This window comes from Coregonus clupeaformis, chromosome 5, assembly GCF_020615455.1.
Source record: "Coregonus clupeaformis isolate EN_2021a chromosome 5, ASM2061545v1, whole genome shotgun sequence".
Taxonomy (NCBI): Eukaryota; Metazoa; Chordata; class Actinopteri; order Salmoniformes; family Salmonidae; genus Coregonus; species Coregonus clupeaformis.
In genome coordinates this window covers 38,096,248-38,119,730 of record NC_059196.1, presented here as the reverse complement: position 1 = coordinate 38,119,730, position 23,483 = coordinate 38,096,248, and the positions used below count along the sequence as shown (strand labels likewise).

The 23,483-nt window shown below is 42.7% G+C and overlaps 1 protein-coding gene across 1 annotated transcript in view; it reads right to left on the bottom strand.

The window, feature by feature from the left end:
- Positions 1-564: 564 nt before the first annotated feature.
- The window catches only part of veph1 (ventricular zone expressed PH domain-containing 1), a 163,135-nt gene continuing 140,216 nt past the window's right edge, over positions 565-23,483 (bottom strand). The window contains exons 12-15 of the mRNA XM_041876871.2: positions 23,171-23,288; positions 7,375-7,511; positions 1,649-1,702; positions 565-1,555 (exon numbers count right to left, since the gene is read on the bottom strand). Coding sequence (XP_041732805.1) covers positions 1,373-1,555; positions 1,649-1,702; positions 7,375-7,511; positions 23,171-23,288 — 492 coding nt within the window. The 3' untranslated portion in view covers positions 565-1,372. The remainder of the gene's footprint in view (positions 1,556-1,648; positions 1,703-7,374; positions 7,512-23,170; positions 23,289-23,483) is intronic.

The window sequence follows — 23,483 nt, the reverse complement described above, 5'->3', positions numbered from 1 at the left end:
TTCTGAGCCTCTGCTAAGACCTCCAGGGGACTATCTGTTCATTTATGAACTATGACATACAGTGAGCTCCAAAGGTATTGGGGCAGTGACACATCCTCTGTTGTTTTGGCTCTGTACTCCAGCACTTTGAATTTGAAATGAGACAATGCCAATGGAGGTTAAAGTGACTGTCAGCATTCATTTGAGGGTGTTTTCATCCATACCGGATGAACCGTTTAGAAATTATTAAAGTAGTACAAAAAAGTTAAGCGTTTGGTCCCGTCAAGTTTATGACTCTACGAATTGGTTGGATGCATTTCCTGTTTGTTTGTGTCAGATTATTTTGTGCGCAATAGAAATGAATGGTAAATATATGTATTGTGTTATTTTGGAGTCACTTGTATTGTAAATAAGAATAAACACTTCTACATTAATGTGGATGCTACCATGATTACTGATAATCCTGAATGAATCGTGAATAATGATGAGTGAGAAAGTTACAGACGCACAAATATCATACCCCCCAAAAAAATGCTAACCTCCCCTGTCATTGTAATGGTGAAAGGTTAGCATGTCTTGGGGGTATGATATTTGTGCGTCTGTAACTTTCTCAATACTTTTGGAGCTCACTGTATAACACCACTGGGTCCTTTTTAAATTACGGTATATTAATAAATTATACTGCTCAAATGGTAATGCCACTAATTCTGTTTGTTTGCTGTAGAATGCTCTCATATGGTATCCATTAGGGCTTTTTATCTTCACTGTCTGGGCCAAGATAGTGTTCTAATGCTGTTCATATTGAGTTCTTATTGCTAGGTTTACTATGTAGATTGTTATTGCTGGAAATAGAAGTTCCATATTGTTAGTAAGATCCTTATTGCTGGAAATACTGAAACAATATCCCATTTAAATGTATGGCAAAATGCTGGCAATGATGTCTCAGCTGCCCAACAGCTGTCAGATGATCAGAAACAGTGGGCATCTCAGAGCTGTCAGATGATCGGAAACAGTGGACATCACAGGGCTGTCAGATGATCAGAAACAGTGGACATCACAGAGCTGTCAGATGATCAGAAACAGTGGACATCACAGGGCTGTCAGATGATCAGAAACAGTGGGCATCTCAGAGCTGTCAGATGATCGGAAACAGTGGACATCACAGGGCTGTCAGATGATCAGAAACAGTGGGCATCACAGGGCTGTCAGATGATCAGAATCAGTGGACATCACAGAGCTGTCAGATGATCGGAAACAGTGGACATCACAGGGCTGTCAGATGATCCGAAACAGTGGACATCACAGCTGTTGTTTGTAGATGGTAGTACAGGGCTGTGTGTTGTGTTTCTGGGTCAGGAACGGGTCACAGTAGAATATCTTCCAGGTCATAAGGTCACAGGTAGGTGGTGGCCTCTCTGTTCTCTCTCTCTCTGGCCTGGGCCACGGCAACATTAATACACTGGAGCCACTCCTCAGCATGCTTCTCATCACGAGCCTTCAGGACATATGTTTTACTGTCCGTGAAGATCTCAAAGGCCCGAGGGAGACCCCGCTCACGCCGCTTCTTAGCCACCACCTGGACACACACAGCCAGACAGGCGAGAGGGTTATCAGAAGTGGACAAAGGGTATGAATTGTTGTTACATGAATGGACTTGAAGTTCACCCACCTTGACGCTCTGCACTTTGCTCAGCTCGATGGTGCTGTCATCTAGCTCATCCTTCTGTAGCAGACAAGACAGGACAGAGATAAACCTTTCAGCAACATGGGGAGATTTAAGTTATACATGACTAAATAGTTATAAATACACCTTTTGGAGCGACAATCCAATTTTATTGTCCTTTGATGTTGTTTCACTATCACCACTATGCATGATGAATGGCCTTTTTTTGTAATGGAAAGAGACCCATTTAAACCCTGCCAGGCACATTTATAAAATTAACATTCAACATTGCGACACTGCCATGTTTTACTGTTGAACAGCTGCCTTGGGGCTGTTGTAGACGACCTGTTGCTTAATGCCACATATTTCAGTGACAAAATAAAAGTTTGCTAGGATTTGTAACGACAGTACATTACCACAAAACATCAGCTTTTACGGTCCTCTTGCAAAGATTTCCTGCAGTAAGCAGTAAGAGAAGAGGGCGTTTTATTGCCTTGGTCCTTATATAAGGGAGGAAATGAAATCCTTGAGCGCATCAGCACTGTCTCTAATGCTCTACCCCTTAATACCGCTACATCTCTCTGACTCGTGTAATACACTGTTATCTCTCACGTCAGGATGACTCTGGAATGTGTGTGTGTGTGTGTGTGTGTATGTATGTATCTGCGTGTGATACACCACAGTCATAACCTTATGGACCATAGGGTCACATAGCGAGCGCTAGGCTAGATGCTATTCTCCATAGACATCCTAAGAGCCCCCACTGGCCGGCTATAGTTCTGTAGCCTGTGTGTGTGTGTGTGTGTGTGTGTGTGTGTGACGGCAAGCGTTAATATCCATAGACTTGCACACATCCTTACCTCCCTGGCTGTCTGTGTGGAGGGTCTGCCCTCTGTTAGCTACAGTGGTTAAGCTACTCATGTATTCACACAGATTAAAGGAGAAGTGAATGTACTCCTTGTCCCCTCTCCACTCCACTAGTTCCTATTGCGTGTGTGTCCTAAGGATTGGTTCAATAAAAGCAGTATGATGATGGCTCGGCTTTGGGGAAACGGTTAGGTGAAATGCTGAAATGGAACGGTGCCAAAGTTCATGAATAATCATCCAGGTGAGGTTGGTCTGAGGTGACTTATTATGAGCTTGTCTCACCTGTCTGTCTGTCTGTCTGTCTGTCTCTCTCTCGCTGTATCAAATCAAACTGTATCAAATCCTTTCAGACCGACAGAAATGCCTAGTGGTATAGGTTAGTGGTATAGGTTAGGGGTATAGGTTAGGGGTATAGGTTAGGGGTATAGGTTAGTGGTATAGGTTAGTGATATAGGTTAGGGGTATAGGTTAGGGGTATAGGTTAGTGATATAGATTATGGGTTGATTTGGAACTGATTCATTGGCACTGCAAGATTGAGCTCAGAGAACAAGAGACAAAGAGGAGGTCCAATGTGTGGCTTTAAACAGCTGTGGTGAGGGGGGACTGTTGGTTACAATACAAAGAAGAGTGTCTTGGGTAATTTGACTTATCCTTTCAACAATCTGAAAATATTTCCCAATTTCTCAATATTTGGCAAAGGCTGGGGAATACAAAACCAGAGTTTAGAATTTAAGACCTCTCTCTCTCTCTCTCTCTCTCTCTCTCTCTCTCTCTCTCTCTCTCTCTCTCTCTCTCTCTCTCTCTCTCTCTCTCTCTCTCTCTCTCTCTCTCTCTCCATGGCATTGACTAACAATAAGGTCTCTCATCTAATCCCTGCTCAATGACACACACACACTACACACACACACACACACACCACCACTACATTCACACCTACACTACACACACACACCACCACTACACACACACCACCACCACCACACACACTAAAACACACACCAACACTACACACACACCAACACCACACACACACTAACACTAAAACACACACCAACACCACACACACACCAACACTACATACACACTAACACTAAAACACACACCAACACCACACACACACCAACACTACATACACACTAACACTAAAACACACACCAACACTACACATACACACTAACACTAAAACACACACCAACACCACACACACACCAACACTACACTACACTACACACCAACAGCACGATAAAACAGATCAGCTCTAATTACATTGTGACTCAAGTTGAATGAATACTATATTTATTTACATTATAATAAAGTTGAGTGTTTCACTTTGAATGGCACATGGTGATGACTCATGGGCTTTCTGATGACTACGTGACCTCAACACGTTTTCTTACTGTCTTGTTTTCTCAATGTTTCTCAATGCACAATTAGTATTATTTCTGCTGTAAACCTTACGCCAAGTTTGGCCTCAATGTAAGTCCGAATCAAACACAAATTAGTTGGAGGGATTTGTATCGTTAAAACACAGTGGTTTCCTCATCACAAACACACAGGCACACACACACACACACACACACACACACACAGGTGTACACACACACACACACACACACACACACACACACACAGGCACACACACATACACAAACAAACAAAAGCATGCATGGACACATGCACACAAACACACACACTGCCAGCATCATCTCCTTCCTTCCTCTCTGGTTTTCATTAGTTTTTTGCTGCTACGTCTGAGTGTCGATTTTTATACTGAGTTATTAAAGGGAAGAATGACTCAAGAAGTTGCAGCATCATACTCTGACCTTGGGCGTCCCCCAAGGCTCAATACTGGGGCCAAAGTTATTACAGTCATCTCTAGTGGATTCCCCAGAGTGACGTTAGGCCTTGTCACAAGATGGGGTCTCCACTGTTTCACCCAACATCACATCATGATTCAATTAAGAAGAAAAGGTAGAATAGGAAAACACATAAGGACAGGGAGTCCAGTGACTAACAGTGCTGTCAGGATATGGGGAGGCATATTTCTTTTTTAGTGTCCCCCTGTGTATATGATATGATATACTTTATTGTCCCGAGGGGAAATTTGACTTGAACAACTAGATGGTAATTGTCCATGAAGTACAATTGGTGGGACTTGCTTTACCTCTTTAAAAGTATTACTTTACTATTTAAAGCAAAGTAGTTTGAAAAATGTTATAGTAGTGGTAGTGTCTGCAATAGTAATGGAGGTGACTGGTTATAGTTGAAAAAGTAGGTATATGAAAAGTTAGGATAGCCCAAACATATTAAAGTTGGTTTTCTGTATCTAGCTTGAACGATTCATGAGTTACTGTTGGAGAGTTATATTATGCTAATGTACTAATTTATATAGTGATAGTAGATTTTAAAAAACAATTTGAAGTTAGGATAGCGTGAACATTTGAAAGTTGGTTTGGTGTCTTTAGCTTGAAAGGTTCAATAATTAAATGTTGGTGAGTTATTTTATGCAAATGTCTATAGTTATAGTTTATAAAAGCTTAAAAAAATTAGAAGTTAGGATAGCTTGAAGATGTGAAAGTTTGTTTGGTGTATGTAGCTTGAATGGTTTAAGAGTTACTGTTGGTGGGTTATGTTATGCTAATTTGTGCAAATTATATAGTTATTAGTTAATAAATGTTTTAAAGAATTTGAAGTTAGGATTGCCTGAAAATGTGAAAGTTGGTTTGGTGTCTTTAGCTTGAACGGTTTAAGAGTTACTATTGGTGAGTTAATTTATGCATTTTACATTTTTTGTCACTCTAAACTCCTACAAACACCTATAACTTTTTATTGGTGGAATATATTTTTGTTCAAATAGCAGAGAAGTAGAGGAAGATTTCATATGCTCAAACTTTTTGACTAAGTTGATTACAAAGTGGTCAAAGTACAGTGCCTTCGGAAAGTATTCAGACCCCTTGACTTTTTCCACATTTCGTTACGTTACAGCCTTATTCTAACATGGATTAAATTTTTAAAAAATCCTCAGCAATCTACACACAATCCCCCATAATGAAAAAGTGAAAACAGGTTTTTAGAATTTTTTAGAAATACCTTATTTACATAAGTATTCAGACCCTTTGCTATGAGACTCGAAATTGAGCACAGGTGCATCCTGTTTCCTTTGATCATCCTTGAGATGTTTCTACAACTTTATTGGAGTCCACCTGTGGTAAATTCAATTGATTGGACATGATTTGGAAAGGCACACACCTGTCTACATAAGATCCCGCAGTTGACAGTGCATGTCAGAGCAAAAATCAAGCCGTGAGGTCGAAGGAATTGTCCGTAGAGCTCTGAGACAGGATTGTGTCGAGGCACAGATCTGGGGAAGGGTACCAAAACATTTCTGCAGCATTGAAGATCCCCAAGAACACAGTGGCCTCCATCATTCTTAAATGGAAGAACTTTGGAACCACCAAGACTCTTCCTAGAGCTGGCCGCCCGGCTAAACTGAGCAATCGGGGCAGAAGGGCCTTGGTCAGGGAGGTGACCAAGAATCCGATGGTCACTCTGACAGAGCTCTAGAGTTCCTCTGTGGAGATGGGAGAACCTTCCAGAAGGACAACCATCTCTGCAGCACTCCACCATTCAGGCCTTTATGGTAGAGTGGCCAGATGGAAGCCACACCTCAGTAAAAGGCACATGACAGCCCGCTTGGAGATTGCCAAAAGGCACCTAAAGACTCTCAGACCATGAGAAGCAAGATTCTCTGGTCTGATGAAACCAAGATTGAACTCTTTGGCCTGAATGCCAAGCATCACATCTGGAGGAAACCTGGCACCATCCACACAGTGAAGCAAGGTGGTGGCAGCATCATGCTGTGGGGATGTTTTTCAGCAGCAGGGACTGGGAGACTAGTCAGGATTGAGGCAAAGATGAATGGAGCAAAGTACAGAGAGATCCTTGATGAACACCTGCTCCAGAGCGCTCAGGACCTCAGACTGTGGCGAAGGTTCACCTTCCAACAGGACAACAACCCTAAGCACTCAGCCAAGACAACGCAGGAGTGGCTTCGGGACAAGTCTCTGAATGTCCTTGAGTGGCCCAGCCAGAGCCTGGACTTGAACCCGATCGAACATCTCTGGAGAGACCTGCACTAGCTGTGCAGCAATGCTCCCCATCCAACCTGACAGAGCTTGAAAGGATCTGCAGAGAAGAATGGGAGAAACTCCACAAATACAGGTGTGCCAAGCTTGTAGCGTCCTACCCAAGAAGACTCGAGGCTGTAATTGCTGCTAAAGGTACTTCAACAAAGTACTGAGTAAAGGGTCTGAATACTTATGTAAATGTGATATTTCCGTTTTTTTATTTGTAATAAATGTGCACACATTTTTAAAAACCTGTTTTTGCTTTGTCATTATGGGGTATTGTGTGTAGATTGATGGGATTTATTAATTTTTTTATCCATTTTAGAATAAGGCTGTAATGTAACAAAATGTGGAAAAAGTCAAGGGGTGTGAATAGTTTCCGAAGGCACTGTAGCTGATATGCCAAAAGTTACATTGTTTACAGTGAATGTTGGAAGTGATGATGTCACAATGGGGAGCTTTAGAATGTTAAAAAAAGTCCCATTAAAGTGAATGAAGATGGACAAAAGGAAAGACAATTTGAATAGTTTAAAAAGTATTAATAATATCAAAAAGTTGTATGCAAGCAAATTATTCCAGACCAGTCTGCACATTTTAAAGTTTGAATGGCGTTTCTAGCTTAAACAGTGTAAGAGGAGTAGGTTGCAGAAGAAGAAGAAGAAGTATGACAAAGATGTAAAGTCTGGACTTTTGCTTCGCAAGTCACACCTAATTAAAGTCTAAGTGGGGATACATACTGATTTTCCCTTCCGGAAGAGGAGCTGGTTTCCTGCCAGGGTGAAGTAGCGAGTCTTCCAGCGTTTGATGAACTTCCAGCGAACCTGCTTCTCCTTCAGTTCCCCCTCTATCATCGGCTGGCCATCCTCGTTCACCACTGGAGAGACAAAACAAAACACTATAACGCTCAATTAGCTGTGATCCACATCCACTCACTGTTGATACCTGTTTATGCAGTGTATGTAGCCTAAGTGGGAATCAAACCCATAACTCTAATTAATTCAAGCACCCGGCTCCAAGCAACTGAGCTCTTGGAACGACAAAAAATAAAATAAAAAATACAGGAAGACATGATGATTGAAAAAAAGGAGGAATGGCTGAATAATTGTTGATAGAATACCCCTTTCCTCTCTTCTTTAGTCTGGTCTATATTCACAGGAACAGCCCAATAGGCCTTAACCTATGCCAATGTTCTGTGTACTCTCCCTCCTTATGTGTTTAACACCTGGCGATAAACATATCATGTGTCAACCTGCCACAGGCTAACGAAACACAATACACCGAAGCTTTGCTCATGTTACAAATTAACCACAGGCTAACGAAACACAATACACCGAAGCTTTGCTAATGTTACAAATTAACCACAGGCTAACGAAACACAATACACTGATGCTTTGCTCATGTTACAAATTAACCACAGGCTAACGAAACACAATACACTGATGCTTTGCTCATGTTACAAATTAACCACAGGCTAACGAAACACAATACACCGATGCTTTGCTCATGTTACAAATTAACCACAGGCTAACGAAACACAATACACCGATGCTTTGCTCATGTTACAAATTAACCACAGGCTAACGAAACACAATACACTGATGCTTTGCTCATGTTACAAATTAACCACAGGCTAACGAAACACAATACACCGATGCTTTGCTCATGTTACAAATTAACCACAGGCTAACGAAACACAATACACTGATGCTTTGCTCATGTTACAAATTAACCACAGGCTAACGAAACACAATACACCGATGCTTTGCTCTTGTTACAAATTAACCACAGGCTAACGAAACACAATACACCGATGCTTTGCTCATGTTACAAATTAACCACAGGCTAACGAAACACAATACACCGATGCTTTGCTCATGTTACAAATTAACCACAGGCTAACGAAACACAATACACTGATGCTTTGCTCATGTTACAAATTAACCACAGGCTAACGAAACACAATACACCAATGCTTTGCTCATGTTACAAATTAACCACAGGCTAACGAAACACAATACACCGATGCTTTGCTCATGTTACAAATTAACCACAGGCTAACGAAACACAATACACTGATGCTTTGCTCATGTTACAAATTAACCACAGGCTAACGAAACACAATACACCGATGCTTTGCTCTTGTTACAAATTAACCACAGGCTAACGAAACACAATACACCGATGCTTTGCTCTTGTTACAAATTAACCACAGGCTAACGACAATCAATACACTGATAAACACAGTCTCCTTCTATCGCTGTCACTCTCACTCTCTGTGTTGGTCAAACAAACAAACAAGCACACACAAGCACGGACACACACACACACACAGATTTGAGTTACCATACGTGCCCCTTCACCACCCCACATGGAACCATGCCAGCATGAGCCTCCCCCCGCTGCTGAAGCCAAGGGGGGTACAGAGAGGGCAGTGACTGTTTGGTAATAATGGCTAGTTAACATGTTTATCTCCTGCCTGTTTTCACATTGATTAATGTAAGCACAGGAATGTGTGGTTGTGGGAAGAATATCACATCCTGGTATACTGGCACCAGAACAGGACAGAATGCCTGGGGTTCTGGACACACACACACACACACACACACACACACACACACACACACGCACGCACGCACTCATTCAGTCCTACTAGGCAAAAACTGGTTGAATCAACATTGTTTCCACGTCATTTCCACCAACAAAATTAATGTGATGACGTTGAATCAACGTGGAAAACTGATTGGATTTGACAAAAAAGTCATAAACATGAGGGAATTTCGAATTTTTACTTAAATCCAATGACATGGTGATGTTTTAAAATTGATTTCATGTTGAATTCACGTTAGTTGACAACTCAACCAAATAAAAATCTAAAATAGACGTTGAACTGACGTCTGTGTCCAGTGGGGTAAGTGCTAGGTCTCCTTATCACCGCTGTGTTTGATCAAGTTGGCAGGTTCACTATAAACTCTCCTGTCTCACAGGAAGCTTCAGCTTCCCTGTGTAAACCAGAATACTGTGGACTCTGCCAAGAGGTCTGGACTATAGAAACAGAATGTATAGAACAGACCTCCCCGTTCAAGTCAATTATGGCATAATGGGTGTCAGCCATTGCGAGTGTACCCATGAGTTTACCAGTGAAATGTCCAGGGTTAGAGGCTCTAAGCCCCTTCTAGAGCAGACTTTCCCAAATCTGATTCTGCCAGAGATCGGCAGGAAACAGTAAAACCTTGTTCATACTGTAGTAAATGTTTGAGGAAAAACAAAGGAAGGGGGATTGAAAGGAGACATTGTGGCAGGCCTCGTCTGTCTTAGTCTAGTGATTTGGATGGAGAACAAGGTTTACAACCCTTGGGCCCAAAGCCTCCCAGTGACTGCTGGACCAGGTGGCACAGTACATATGGCTGGTACTGAGGAACAGAATTACACAACCAAACAGGAACATCAAAACCTGCCACGACAAAACCAACTGCTTTGCTTCTCCCAACATGTCCAGGTTTGTAAAACGTGTTCTAAGACAAGGCCCGGGTCTTCAATCAAATGAAAAGCAGACACTTTCACTAGGGGGTTGTTTTAGTTGTTAAGGAACATGGTAGTTATTCTGATGACAACAACCATATCCTTGACGGCAGCAACCATATGTTATGTCATACACACAACTGTATATTTTCTGAAAGCCATCACTTATCCAAAATTATATCATGTCCAGAGCGGTTTTTCCCAGATTGATGATGATGAAATGGTTAGGATCTTAGGAACATTCCAGATTTTTGGATACCCTGGGAGGCTTTTTCATTGTGCAGATCATGTGTGTGTGTGTGTGTGTGTGTGTGTGTGTGTGTGTGTTTGTGTGTATTATGATAGTAATGTGTGCTAAGAGAGACTGACATCATTCTGACTTCTGACTACACTACTGTATGGCAACATTTCAAACATAGAATAACTCTAGTTCTAATTCATATTATATAGTTCCAACAGTTCTAATTCATATTATATTGTTCCAACAGTTCTAATTCATATTCTATTGTTCCAACAGTTCTAATTCATATTCTATTGTTCCAACAGTTCTAATTCATATTCTATTGTTCCAACAGTTCTAATTAATATTCAATTGTTCCAACAGTTCTAATTAATATTCTATTGTTCCAACAGTTCTAATTAATATTCTATTGTTCCAACAGTTCTAATTAATATGCTATTGTTCCAACAGTTCTAATTCATATTCTATTGTTCCAACAGTTCTAATTAATATTATATTGTTCCAACAGTTCAAATTAATATGCTATTGTTCCAACAGTTCTAATTAATATGCTATTGTTCCAACAGTTCTAATTAATATTATATTGTTCCAACAGTTCAAATTAATATGCTATTGTTCCAACAGTTCAAATTAATATTCTATTGTTCCAACAGTTCTAATTAATATGCTATTGTTCCAACAGTTCTAATTAATATGCTATTGTTCCAACAGTTCTAATTGACATTCTATTGTTCCAACAGTTCTAATTGACATTCTATTGTTCCAACAGTTCTAATTAATATGCTATTGTTCCAACAGTTCTAATTGACATTAAATTGTTCCAACAGTTCTAATTAATATTCTATTGTTCCAACAGTTCTAATTAATATGCTATTGTTCCAACAGTTCTAATTGACATTCTATTGTTCCAACAGTTCAAATTAATATGCTATTGTTCCAACAGTTCTAATTCATATTCTATTGTTCCAACAGTTCTAATTAATATGCTATTGTTCCAACAGTTCTAATTAATATTCTATTGTTCCAACAGTTCTAATTAATATTCTATTGTTCCAACAGTTCTAATTAATATGCTATTGTTCCAACAGTTCTAATTAATATTCTATTGTTCCAACAGTTCTAATTAATATGCTATTGTTCCAACAGTTCTAATTAATATTCTATTGTTCCAACAGTTCTAATTAATATGCTATTGTTCCAACAGCTCGTATAGTGAACATGCTACAAAGGGGCTTCACAGTGAGTGATGTTAACCGGACGCCACCAGAGCCTTCCCGCTGAGATGGACAGAATTCAACTATGTCAGATAGACAGGGGGAGGAGAGAGAGAGCGAGAGAGAGCGAGAGAGAGCGAGAGAGAGAGAGCGAGAGAGAGCGAGAGAGAGCGAGAGAGAGAGCAAGAGAGTGGTGGACAACCACACACACTCTCTCACCTATGACCTTTCAGTTCAAAAGTATTACAATGGTTTAACACTCAGGAAGATGATTAAGTCACAACTGCTTGTCCTTTTTTTCCCTTAGGAGAGGAAAACAACCTGGGAGTTCGCTCTCCAACATCGTTAAGAGTGGGGAAGGAATTTCATTGTTTTAAATGGCACCAAGCACTTTTTAACTTCTGTGTTTGTCTACAATTCATAGTTAGCATTTTCATCACAAGGTGAAAACAGAACACACAGGGCAATAGACACACAGGCAGCAAAGCCAGTGGTTCATTATGACCCTCATGCATTTACATTGGATGACTGCCACATCAGATTAGTAAACAGATCCCCTTAGCAGCACAACATGGTAGCAGCACAAAACATGGTACAAACATTATTGGGCACAGACAACAGCACAAACAGCAAGAAGGTAGAGACAACAATACATCACGCGAAGCAGCCACAAGTGTCAGTAAGAGTGTCCATGATTGAGTCTTTGAATGAAGAGATGGAGATAAGACTGTCCAGTTTGAGTGTTTTTTGCAGCTCGTTCCAGTCGCTAGCTGCAGCAAACTGAAAAGAGGAGCAACCCAGGGATGTTTGTGCTTTGGGAACCTTTAACAGAATGTGACTGGCAGAACGGGTGTTGTATGTGGAGGATGAGGGCTGTAGTAGGTATCTCAGATAGGGGGGAGTGAGGCCTAAGAGGGTTTTATAAATAAGCATCAACCAGTGGGTCTTGCGACGGGTATACAGAGATGGCCAGTTTACAGAGGAGTATAGAGTGCAGTGATGTGTCCTATAAGGAGCATTGGTGACAAATCTGATGGCCGAATGGTAAAGAACATCTAGCCGCTCGAGAGCACCCTTACCTGCCGATCTATAAATTACGTCTCCGTAATCTAGCATGGGTAGGATGGTCATCTGAATCAGGGTTAGTTTGGCAGCTGGGGTGAAAGAGGAGCGATTACGATAGAGGAAACCAAGTCTAGATTTAACCTTAGCCTGCAGCTTTGATATGTGCTGAGAGAAGGACAGTCTACCATCTAGCCATACTCCCAAGTACTTGTATGAGGTGACTACCTCAAGCTCTAAACCCTCAGAGGTAGTAATCACACCGGTGGGGAGAGGGGCATTCTTCTTACCAAACAACATTACCTTTGTTTTGGAGGTGTTCAGAACAAGGTTAAGGGCCTTGGGGTACTCCCTGGGTGACAGGCAGTGGCTGAGACAGCAGATGTTCTGACTTTATACACTGCAGTCTTTGAGAGAGGTAGTTAGCAAACCAGACCAATGACCCCCTCAGAGACACCAATACTCCTTAGCCGGCCCGACAAGGATGGAATGGTCTACCGTATCAAAAGCTTTGGCCAAGTCAATAAAAATAGCAGCAAAATATTGCTTAGAATCAAGGGCAATGGTGACATCATTTAGGACCTTTAAGGTTGCAGTGACACATCCATAACCTGAGAGGAAACCAGATTGCATACCAGAGAGAATACTGTAGACATCAAGAAAGCCAGTCAGTTGATTATTGACAGATTTTTCCAACACTTTTGATAAACAGGGCAAAATAGAAATTGGCCTATAACAGTTAGGATCAGCTTGATCTCCCCCTTTAAATCAAGGATGCACCGTGGCTGCCTTCCAAGCAATGGGAACCTCCCCAGAGAGGAGAGACAGGTTAAAAAGGTCAGAGATAGGCTTGGTGATGATAGGGGCTGCAACCTTAAAGAAGAAAGGGTCTAAACCATCTGACCCTGATGGTTTTTTGGGGTCAAGTTTAAGGAGCTCCTTTAGCATCTCGGACTCCGTGACCGCCGGCAGGGAGAAACTTTGTAGCGGGGCAGGGGGAAAAGAGGGAGGAGCATCGGGGCTAGTCACATTAGAAGGGGTGGGAGATGAGGAAATATTGGACGGGCAATGAGGCATGGCTGAGTCAAATAGGAATCCTGACCTAATGAAGTAGTGATTAAAGAGCTCAGCCATGTGCTCTTTGTCAGTAACAACCACATCAACATTAAGGGACATGGGCAGCTGTGAGGAGGAGGGTTTATTCTCCAGGTCTTTAACCGTTTTCCAGAACATCTTGGGGTTAGACCCACAGAGAGATAACTGCTCCTTAAAGTAACTAACTTTGGCCTTCCGGATAGCCTGAGTGCACTTATTTCACATTTGCCTGAATGAGAGCCAGTCAGCCTGAGTATGCGTGTGCCGAGCCTTTCGCCAAATGGAATTCCTGAGGTGGAGTAACTCTGCCAGATCACGTCGAACCAGGGGCTGAACCTGTTTTTAATTCTCATTTTCTTAATGGGGATGTGTTTGTTAACAATACCACTGAAAATATAAAAAAAGAAGGTCCAAGCGTCTTCAACAGAGGGGATCAAGCGGATTCTATACCAATTTACAGAGGCCAGGTCATGAAGGAAGGCTTGCTCATTAAAGTTTTTAGCAAGCGTCTATGACAAATCAGGACAGGTCGTTTCACTGAGCAGTCATTATGAACACAGGCTGTAAACCAGTGATCACTAAGGTCATTACAGAAAACACCAGACTGATACCTATCAGGATTATTTGTGAGGATAACATAAAGGAGAGTAGCCTTTTCTGGGTGTTTGGAGTCGTACCTTGTGGGATTGGTAATAATCTGAGAAAGATTTAGGGACTCCCATTGCTTTAGGACTTGGTCAGGTGGTTTAAGCATGTCCCAGTTTAGGTCACCTAGCAGGACAAATTCAGACTTAGTGTCAGGGGCCAGGAGAGAGCTTAGGGTACAGGTCGGTGCAGATGGTGGACAATAACACCCAGCAACAGTCAACAAAGAGCTATTGGAAAGTTTAATGCTTAAAACCAGCAAATCAAATTGTTTGGGGACAGACTTGGTGGAGACAACCAAGCACTGAAGGTGTTCCTTGGTAAAGATTGCTACTCCACCACCTTTGGAAGATCAAATCAAATCAAATTTTATTTGCCACATGCGCCGAATACAACAGGTGTAGACCTTACAGTGAAATGCTTACTTACAAGCCCTTAACCAATAATGCACTTTTAATAAAATAAAATAAAGTGTTAAGTAAAAAATAGATAAGTAAAAAATACAAATAGCAAATAATTAAAGAGCAGCAGTAAAATAAAATAACAGCAGGGAGGCTATATACAGTGGGGAAAAAAAGTATTTAGTCAGCCACCAATTGTGCAAGTTCTCCCACTTAAAAAGATGAGAGAGGCCTGTAATTTTCATCATAGGTAGACGTCAACTATGACAGACAAAATGAGGAAAAAAAATCCAGAAAATCACATTGTAGGATTTTTAATGAATTTATTTGCAAATTATGGTGGAAAATAAGTATTTGGTCAATAACAAAAGTTTCTCAATACTTTGTTATATACCCTTTGTTGGCAATGACACAGGTCAAACGTTTTCTGTAAGTCTTCACAAGGTTTTCACACACTGTTGCTGGTATTTTGGCCCATTCCTCCATGCAGATCTCCTCTAGAGCAGTGATGTTTTGGGGCTGTCGCTGGGCAACACGGACTTTCAACTCCCTCCAAAGATTTTCTATGGGGTTGAGATCTGGAGACTCCAGGACCTTGAAATGCTTCTTACGAAGCCACTCCTTCGTTGCCCGGGCGGTGTGTTTGGGATCATTGTCATGCTGAAAGACCCAGCCACGTTTCATCTTCAATGCCCTTGCTGATGGAAGGAGGTTTTCACTCAAAATCTCACGATACATGGCCCCATTCATTCTTTCCTTTACACGGATCAGTCGTCCTGGTCCCTTTGCAGAAAAACAGCCCCAAAGTATGATGTTTTCACTCCCATGCTTCACAGTAGGTATGGTGTTCTTTGGATGAAACTCAGCATTCTTTGTCCTCCAAACACGACGAGTTGAGTTTTTACCAAAAAGTTATATTTTGGTTTCATCTGACCATATGACATTCTCCCAATCCTCTTCTGGATGCACTCTAGCAAACTTCAGACGGGCCTGGACATGTACTGGCTTAAGCAGGGGGACACGTCTAGCACTGCAGGATTTGAGTCCCTGGCGGCGTAGTGTGTTACTGATGGTAGGCTTTGTTACTTTGGTCCCAGCTCTCTGCAGGTCATTCACTAGGTCCCCCGTGTGGTTCTGGGATTTTTGCTCACCGTTCTTGTGATCATTTTGACCCCACGGGGTGAGATCTTGCGTGGAGCCTCAGATCGAGGGAGATTATCAGTGGTCTTGTATGTCTTCCATTTCCTAATAATTGCTCCCACAGTTGATTTCTTCAAACCAAGCTGCTTACCTATTGCAGATTCAGTCATTCCAGCCTGGTGCAGGTCTACAATTTTGTTTATGGTGTCCTTTGACAGCTCTTTGGTCTTGGCCATAGTGGAGTTTGGAGTGTGACTGTTTGAGGTTGTGGACAGGTGTCTTTTATACTGATAACAAGTTCAAACAGGTGCCATTAATACAGGTAACGAGTGGAGGACAGAGGAGCCTCTTAAAGAAGAAGTTACAGGTCTGTGAGAGCCAGAAATCTTGCTTGTTTGTAGGTGACCAAATACTTATTTTCCACCATAATTTGCAAATAAATTCATTAAAAATCCTACAATGTGATTTTCTGGATTTTCTTTTCTCAATTTGTCTGTCATAGTTGACATGTACCTATGATGAAAATTACAGGCCTCTCATCTTTTTAAGTGGGAGAACTTGCACAATTGGTGGCTGACTAAATTCTTTTTTCCCCCACTGTACAGGGGGTACCGGTACAGAGTCAATGTGCGGGGGCACCGGTTAGTCGAGGTAATTGAGGTAATATGTACATGTGGGTAGAGTTAAAGTGACTATGCATCGATAATAAACAGAGTAGCAGCAGCGTAAAAGAGGGGGTGGGGTGGGGACAATACAATTAGTCCGAGTAGCCATGATAGACTTATGGCTTGGGGATAGAAGCTGTTAAGAAGCCTTTTGGACCTAGACTTGGCGCTCCGGTACCGCTTGCCGTGCGGTAGCAGAGAGAACAGTCTACGACTAGGGTGGCTGGAGCCTTTGACAATTTTTAGGGCCTTCCTCTGACACCGCCTGGTATAGAGGTCCTGGATGGCAGGAAGCTTGGCCCCAGTGATGTACTGGGCCGTACGCACTACCCTCTGTAGTGCCTTGCGGTCGGAGGCCGAGCAGTTGCCATACCAGGCGGTGATGCACCCAGTCAGGATGCTCTCGATGGTGCAGCTGTATAGATCTGAGGACCCATGCCAAATCTTTTCAGTCTCCTGAGGGGGAATAGGGTTTGTCGTGCCCTCTTCACGACTGTCTTGGTGTGTTTGGACCATGATAGTTTGTTGGTGATGTGGACACCAAGGAACTTGAAGCTCTCAATCTGTTCCACTACAGCCCCGTCAATGAAAATGGGGTCGTGCTCAGTCCTCTTTTTTTTTCCTGTAGTCCACAATCATCTCCTTTGTCTTGATCATGCTGAGGGAGAGGTTGTTATCCTGACACCACACGGCCAGGTCTCTGACCTCCTCCCTATAGGCTGTCTCATCGTTGTCGGTGATCAGGCCTACCACTGTTGTGTCGTCGGCAAACTTAATGATGGTGTTGGAGTCGTGCCTGGCCATGCAGCCATGGGTGAATAGGGAGTACATGAGGGGACTGAGCACGCACCCCTGAGGGGCCCCCATGTTGAAGATCAGCGTGGCAGATGTGTTGTTGCCTACCCTTACCTGGGGGCGGCCCGTCAGGAAGTCCAGGATCCAGTTGCAGAGGGAGGTGTTTAGTCCCAGGGTCCTTAGCTTAGTGATGAGCTTTGAGGGCATTATGGTGTTGAACGCTGAGCTGTAGTCAATGAATAGCATTCTCACGTAGGTGTTCCTCTTGTCCAGGTGGGAAAGGGAAGTGTGGAGTGCAATAGAGATTGTCTTGCCAAAAAGGTTTATAACCAGAAAGGTTAACATCAGTGTTCAAAACACTCTTTCTTAACCATGTCTCAGTAATGACCAACACATCTGGATTGAAGCTGTGAACCCAAACTTTTAATTGATCCATTTGAGGTAATAAGCTTCTAGTGTTAACGTGCAGAAAACCCAGGCCTTTACGAGAGCAGAAATCAGTGAAACAGATATCAGAGTCAGAATTGGGGCTTGGGTGTACATGCACATTTCCAGATAGAGTGGCTTGCAAAAGTATTCACCCCCCTTGGCATTTTTCCTATTTTGTTGCCTTACAGCCTGGAATTAAATTTGTTTTTTGGGGGGGGGTTTGTATCATTTGATTTACACAACATGCCTACCACTTTGAAGATGCAAAATATTTTTTCATTTGAAACAAACAAGAAATAAGACACACAAAAAAGAACTTGAGCGTGCATAACTATTCACCCCCCCCCAAAGTCAATTCTTTGTAGAGCCAACTTTTGCAGCAATTACAGCTGTTGCCCATTCTTCAAGGAAAAACTGCTCCAGCTCCTTCAAGGTGGATGGGTTCTGCTGGTGTACAGCAAATCTTTATGTTATACCACAGCTTCTCAATTGGATTGAGGTCTGGGCTTTGACTAGGCCATTCCAAGACATTTAAAATGTTTCCCCTTAAACCACTCAAGTGTTGCTTTAGCAGTATGCTTAGGGTCATTGTCCTGCTGGAAGGTGAACCTCCGTCCCAGTCTCAAATCTCTGGAAGACTGAAACAGGTTTCCCTCAAGAATTTCCCTGTATTTAGCGCCATCCATCATTCCTTCAATTCTGACCAGTTTCCCAGTCCCTGCCGATGAAAAACATCCCCACAGCATGATGCTGCCACCCCCATGCTTCACTGTGGGGATGGTGTTCTTGGGGTGATGAGAGGTGATGGGTTTGCGCCAGACATAGCGTTTTCCTTGATGGCCAAAAAGCTCATTTTTAGTCTCATCTGACCAGAGTACCTTCTTCCATATGTTTGGGTAGTCTCCCACATGCCTTTTGGCGAACACCAAACGTGTTTGTTTATTTTTTTCTTTAAGCATTGGCTTTTTTCTGGCCACTCTTCCATAAAGCCCAGCTCTGTGGAGTGTACGGCTTAAAGTGGTCCTATGGACAGATACTCCAATCTCCGCTGTGGAGCTTTGCAGCTCCTTCAGGATTATCTTTGATCTCTTTGTTGCCTTTCTGATTAATGCCCTCCTTGCCTGGTCCGTGAGTTTTGGTAGGCGGCCCTCTCTTGGCAGGTTTGTTGTGGTTCCATATTCTTTCCATTTTTTAATAATGGATTTAATGGTGCTCCATGGGATGTTCAAAGTTTGATATTTTTTTTATAACCCAACCCTGATCTGTACTTCTCCACAACTTTGTCCCTGACCTGTTTGGAGAGCTCCTTGGTCTTCATGGTGCTGCTTGCTTGGTGGTGCCCCTTGCTTAGTGGTGTTGCAGTCTCTGGGGCCTTTCAGAACAGGTGTATATATACTGAGATCATGTGACACTTAGATTTTACACAGGTGGACTTTATTTAACTAATTATGTGACTTCTGAAGGTAATTGGTTGCACCAGATCTTATTTAGGGGCTTCATAGCAAAGGGGGTGAATACATATACACGCACCACTTTTCCGTGATTTATTTTTTAGAATTTTTTGAAACAAGTTATTCTTTTTATTTCACAACACCAATTTGGACTATTTTGTGTATGTCCATTACATGAAATCCAAATAAAAATCCATTTAAATTACAGGTTGTAATGCAACAATATAGGAAAAACGCCAAGGGGGATGAATACTTTTGCAAGGCACTGTAACACCAGCAGTAATACAGTCAGGGTACGGCCGAGGACATTTACATTTTAGTCATTTAGCAGACGCTCTTATCCAGAGCGACTTACAGTTAGTGAGTGCATACATTATTTTCTTTATTTTTCATACCCCCTGTGGGAATCGAATCCACAACCCTGACGTTGCAAACACCATGCTCTACCAACTGAGCTACATCCCTGCCAGCCATTCCCTCCCCTACCCTGGACCAATTGTGCGCCGCCCCATGGGTCTCCCGGTCGCGGCCGGCTACGACAGAGCCTGGATTTGAACCAGGATCTCTAGTGGCACAGCTAGCACTGCAATGCAGTGCCTTAGACCACTGCGCCACACTTAGGACAGGGAGAGCTCTGCAGTGTTGATTTTTTATGACATTTGAATGTGCATCAGACGGCAACAAGATCATATTGTACAGCAATTTCATCAGGTAACATGAATACAAAGCCGGCGAGAGGTGGTTAGAATAGGAAGGGAGTCCAAGAGTCCGTGTAACCAATAGAGAGTCAGAGTCCCGAGTGTGGGAACAAACATAGTCTGTCCCACGGTTAGGTAAACAAGGAAGTTCATAGTCAACAACGAATGCAGGAGACATGAGGCAAATAGCATAAAGCACACAAAAAAAGAATGACTTGGGGCTAGCCATTGTAAGTTCAAAGAGTTACTTGCCCCAACAAGATAACTTGAGAGAGTAGCTCTCTATGAGCCCAGTAGGCTATAACATTATGAGATCAAATAAATAAATAGTAGGCCTATACTAGTTAATTAAAGCGTTTCTGAGTAAGCTCACATATTAAGCTTCACAAGTTAATTAACCTACCTAAAATTCCGATCAGTCCAAAGTCTGTGGTGTGTGTGTGTAAGTGTGTATGTGCTGGAGGCGAGCGAAAGCTCGGGAGAGAGGGGTACCTGTTTTTGATCCCCAGTGTGTAAATGCATGTGCACACACACACACACACAAGTCAGACCGCCCCAATTATACAGTACACCACACACAAGCCAAATAAAAGCCACACGTGATTATTAGTACATACCAGTGCAATCAGGGATGTATGAATAACTAGCCGGGAGAACTAATCTAAAGTGGATGAATGATTACACTTTACAGTTAGAGCAATCTGTTCCAATTAGAGGTTGGTGACATATGGTATGGTGTGTGTGTGTGTCCTGGGAGAGATCCGTCACTCGCTAAGGTGGCCATAGAGAGGGAACGGATGGCGTTGGAAAAGAAGAAGGTGATGACAGATCGTTGACAGGGGTAGAAGGAGAGAAAGAAAAGCTTTGGGGACGAAAAATATTATAATCTATTTCATATTCATCATCTCCAGCAGCACCCCAACATCAACATATGTGAAAATGGCGCGTTTCTATGTTTTGTAGTAAAAAAAGATAGAAGATAAGTGTTTCCAATTACATCATCAACCAATCAGTAGACAATTAGTAGGCAATGCCTACTCATAATTGGTTAAAAATCACACATTGCACACCAATGATGTCAATGGAAACACTTATCTTCCTCCATCAAGGTATTGATGATTAGTTTATCAGTACAAATCAGGTGTGTTAGTGTTGGGCTGGAAAAACAAAGTCTGTTTACCCTCTAGCTCTCCAGGACGAGGGTTTGTGATCACTGTTGTACAGCAGAAAGATGTTTCAAATCAACCCAGAAAGCCCACTCCTCCCACTGTTTTATAGTCAAAAGCAGGGGCGCAACTTTGGTTTCAGATGTGGGGGGGACGACATAATAATATATATATATTTTTTTTTCTTCTTCCAGTCGGATAAACACTCCAAACAGCCTACTCGACCGCTCGGAGGCGTCCGCATGGTCCTAAAGCACACCGTTGCCTCGTTTTGTATCACATTCCAATGATACAACTAGGGGGTACAAAAATGCAATTTCAGAATGTGGGGGGGACATGTCCCCCCCCCCGTCCCCAGTGAAAGATGCGCCCCTGTTCAACAGTAAGGTAAACACTCAGACTTGGCTGGTGCAGTGATTTTCTATGGGTCACTGCTGAGTATTGCACACTGAAGGTTGTGGGGTTGAATCCCTGTTGGGATATGCTTGTTACACACTGGGGATCAGAATCAGATATTTTCCCTGGTTCGCTCCAGTAAGTACTTCATCATTCTCTGAATGTGTATGTGCATTACTCATGGGCTTGTCATCAGGGACAGAGCCAGAAGCAGACCATGATGATGTTATTCAACCAGAACACAGTGGGCCTATAACAGGCCTTTAACAGACCATGATGGTGTTATTCAACCAGAACACAGTGGGCCTATAACAGGCCTTTAACAGACCATGATGGTGTTATTCAACCAGAACACAGTGGGCCTATAACAGGCCTTTAACAGACCATGATGGTGTTATTCAACCAGAACACAGTGGGCCTATAACAGGCCTTTAACAGACCATGATGGTGTTATTCAACCAGAACACAGTGGGCCTATAACAGGCCTTTAACAGACCATGATGGTGTTATTCAACCAGAACACAGTGGGCCTATAACAGGCCTTTAACAGACCATGATGGTGTTATTCAACCAGAACACAGTGGGCCTATAACAGGCCTTTAACAGACCATGATGGTGTTATTCAACCAGAACACGGTGGGCCTATAACAGGCCTTTAACAGACCATGATGGTGTTATTCAACCAGAACACAGTGCTAGGAAGCCTAAAGCCAAACGCATACGAAGCAGAATGTCTCTGCGTTCACCTCTAGTAGCTTTCTTTGGGAAGTGTTGTTACACAAATGAGAACAGTTGTGTTGTGTCAGACAGAGAGGATCTGGTGTGTTATGTTAGACAGAGAGGATCAGGTGTGTTATGTTGGACAGGGAGGATCAGGTGTGTTATGTCAGACAGAGAGGATCAGGTGTGTTATGTTGGACAGGGAGGATCAGGTGTGTTATGTTGGACAGGGAGGATCAGGTGTGTTGTGTTGGACAGGGAGGATCAGGTGTGTTATGTTGGACAGGGAGGATCAGGTGTGTTATGTTGGACAGGGAGGATCAGGTGTGTTATGTTGGACAGGGAGGATCAGGTGTGTTATGTTGGACAGGGAGGATCAGGTGTGTTATGTTGGACAGGGAGGATCAGGTGTGTTATGTTAGACAGGGAGGATCAGGTGTGTTATGTTGGACAGGGAGGATCAGGTGTGTTATGTTAGACAGGGAGGATCAGGTGTGTTATGTTGGACAGGGAGGATCAGGTGTGTTATGTTGGACAGGGAGGATCAGGTGTGTTATGTTGGACAGGGAGGATCAGGTGTGTTATGTTGGACAGGGAGGATCAGGTGTGTTATGTTGGACAGGGAGGATCAGGTGTGTTATGTTGGACAGGGAGGATCAGGTGTGTTATGTTAGACAGGGAGGATCAGGTGTGTTATGTTGGACAGGGAGGATCAGGTGTGTTATGTTGGACAGGGAGGATCAGGTGTGTTATGTTGGACAGATGAGAACGGGTGTGTTATGTTAGACAGATGAGAACAGGTGTGTTATGTTAGACAGATGAGAACGGGTGTGCTATGTTAGACAGGGAGGTTGAGGTATGCTATGTTAGACAGAGAGACTCAGGTGTTAGTTTACCTGTGGCCTTCTCTGGGTTGTTGCACATGAAGCAGAGCCAGCTGCCCTCCTCTTCACTGAAGCCAAACAGGTCAAAGAAACGCACCTCCTCCAGATGGATCTGCAGACTGTCCAGGTCCTACAAAGAGAGAGAGAGAGAGAGACTCAGAAAGCAAATGCCTACTGTTTTCTGATGATCTGGTGCTTCTGTCCGCAACCAAGGAGGGCCTACAGCAGCACCTAGATATTCTGCACAGATTCTGTCAGACTTGGGCCCTGACAGTGAATCTCAGTAAGACTAAAATAATGGTGTTCCAAAAAAGGTCCAGTTGCC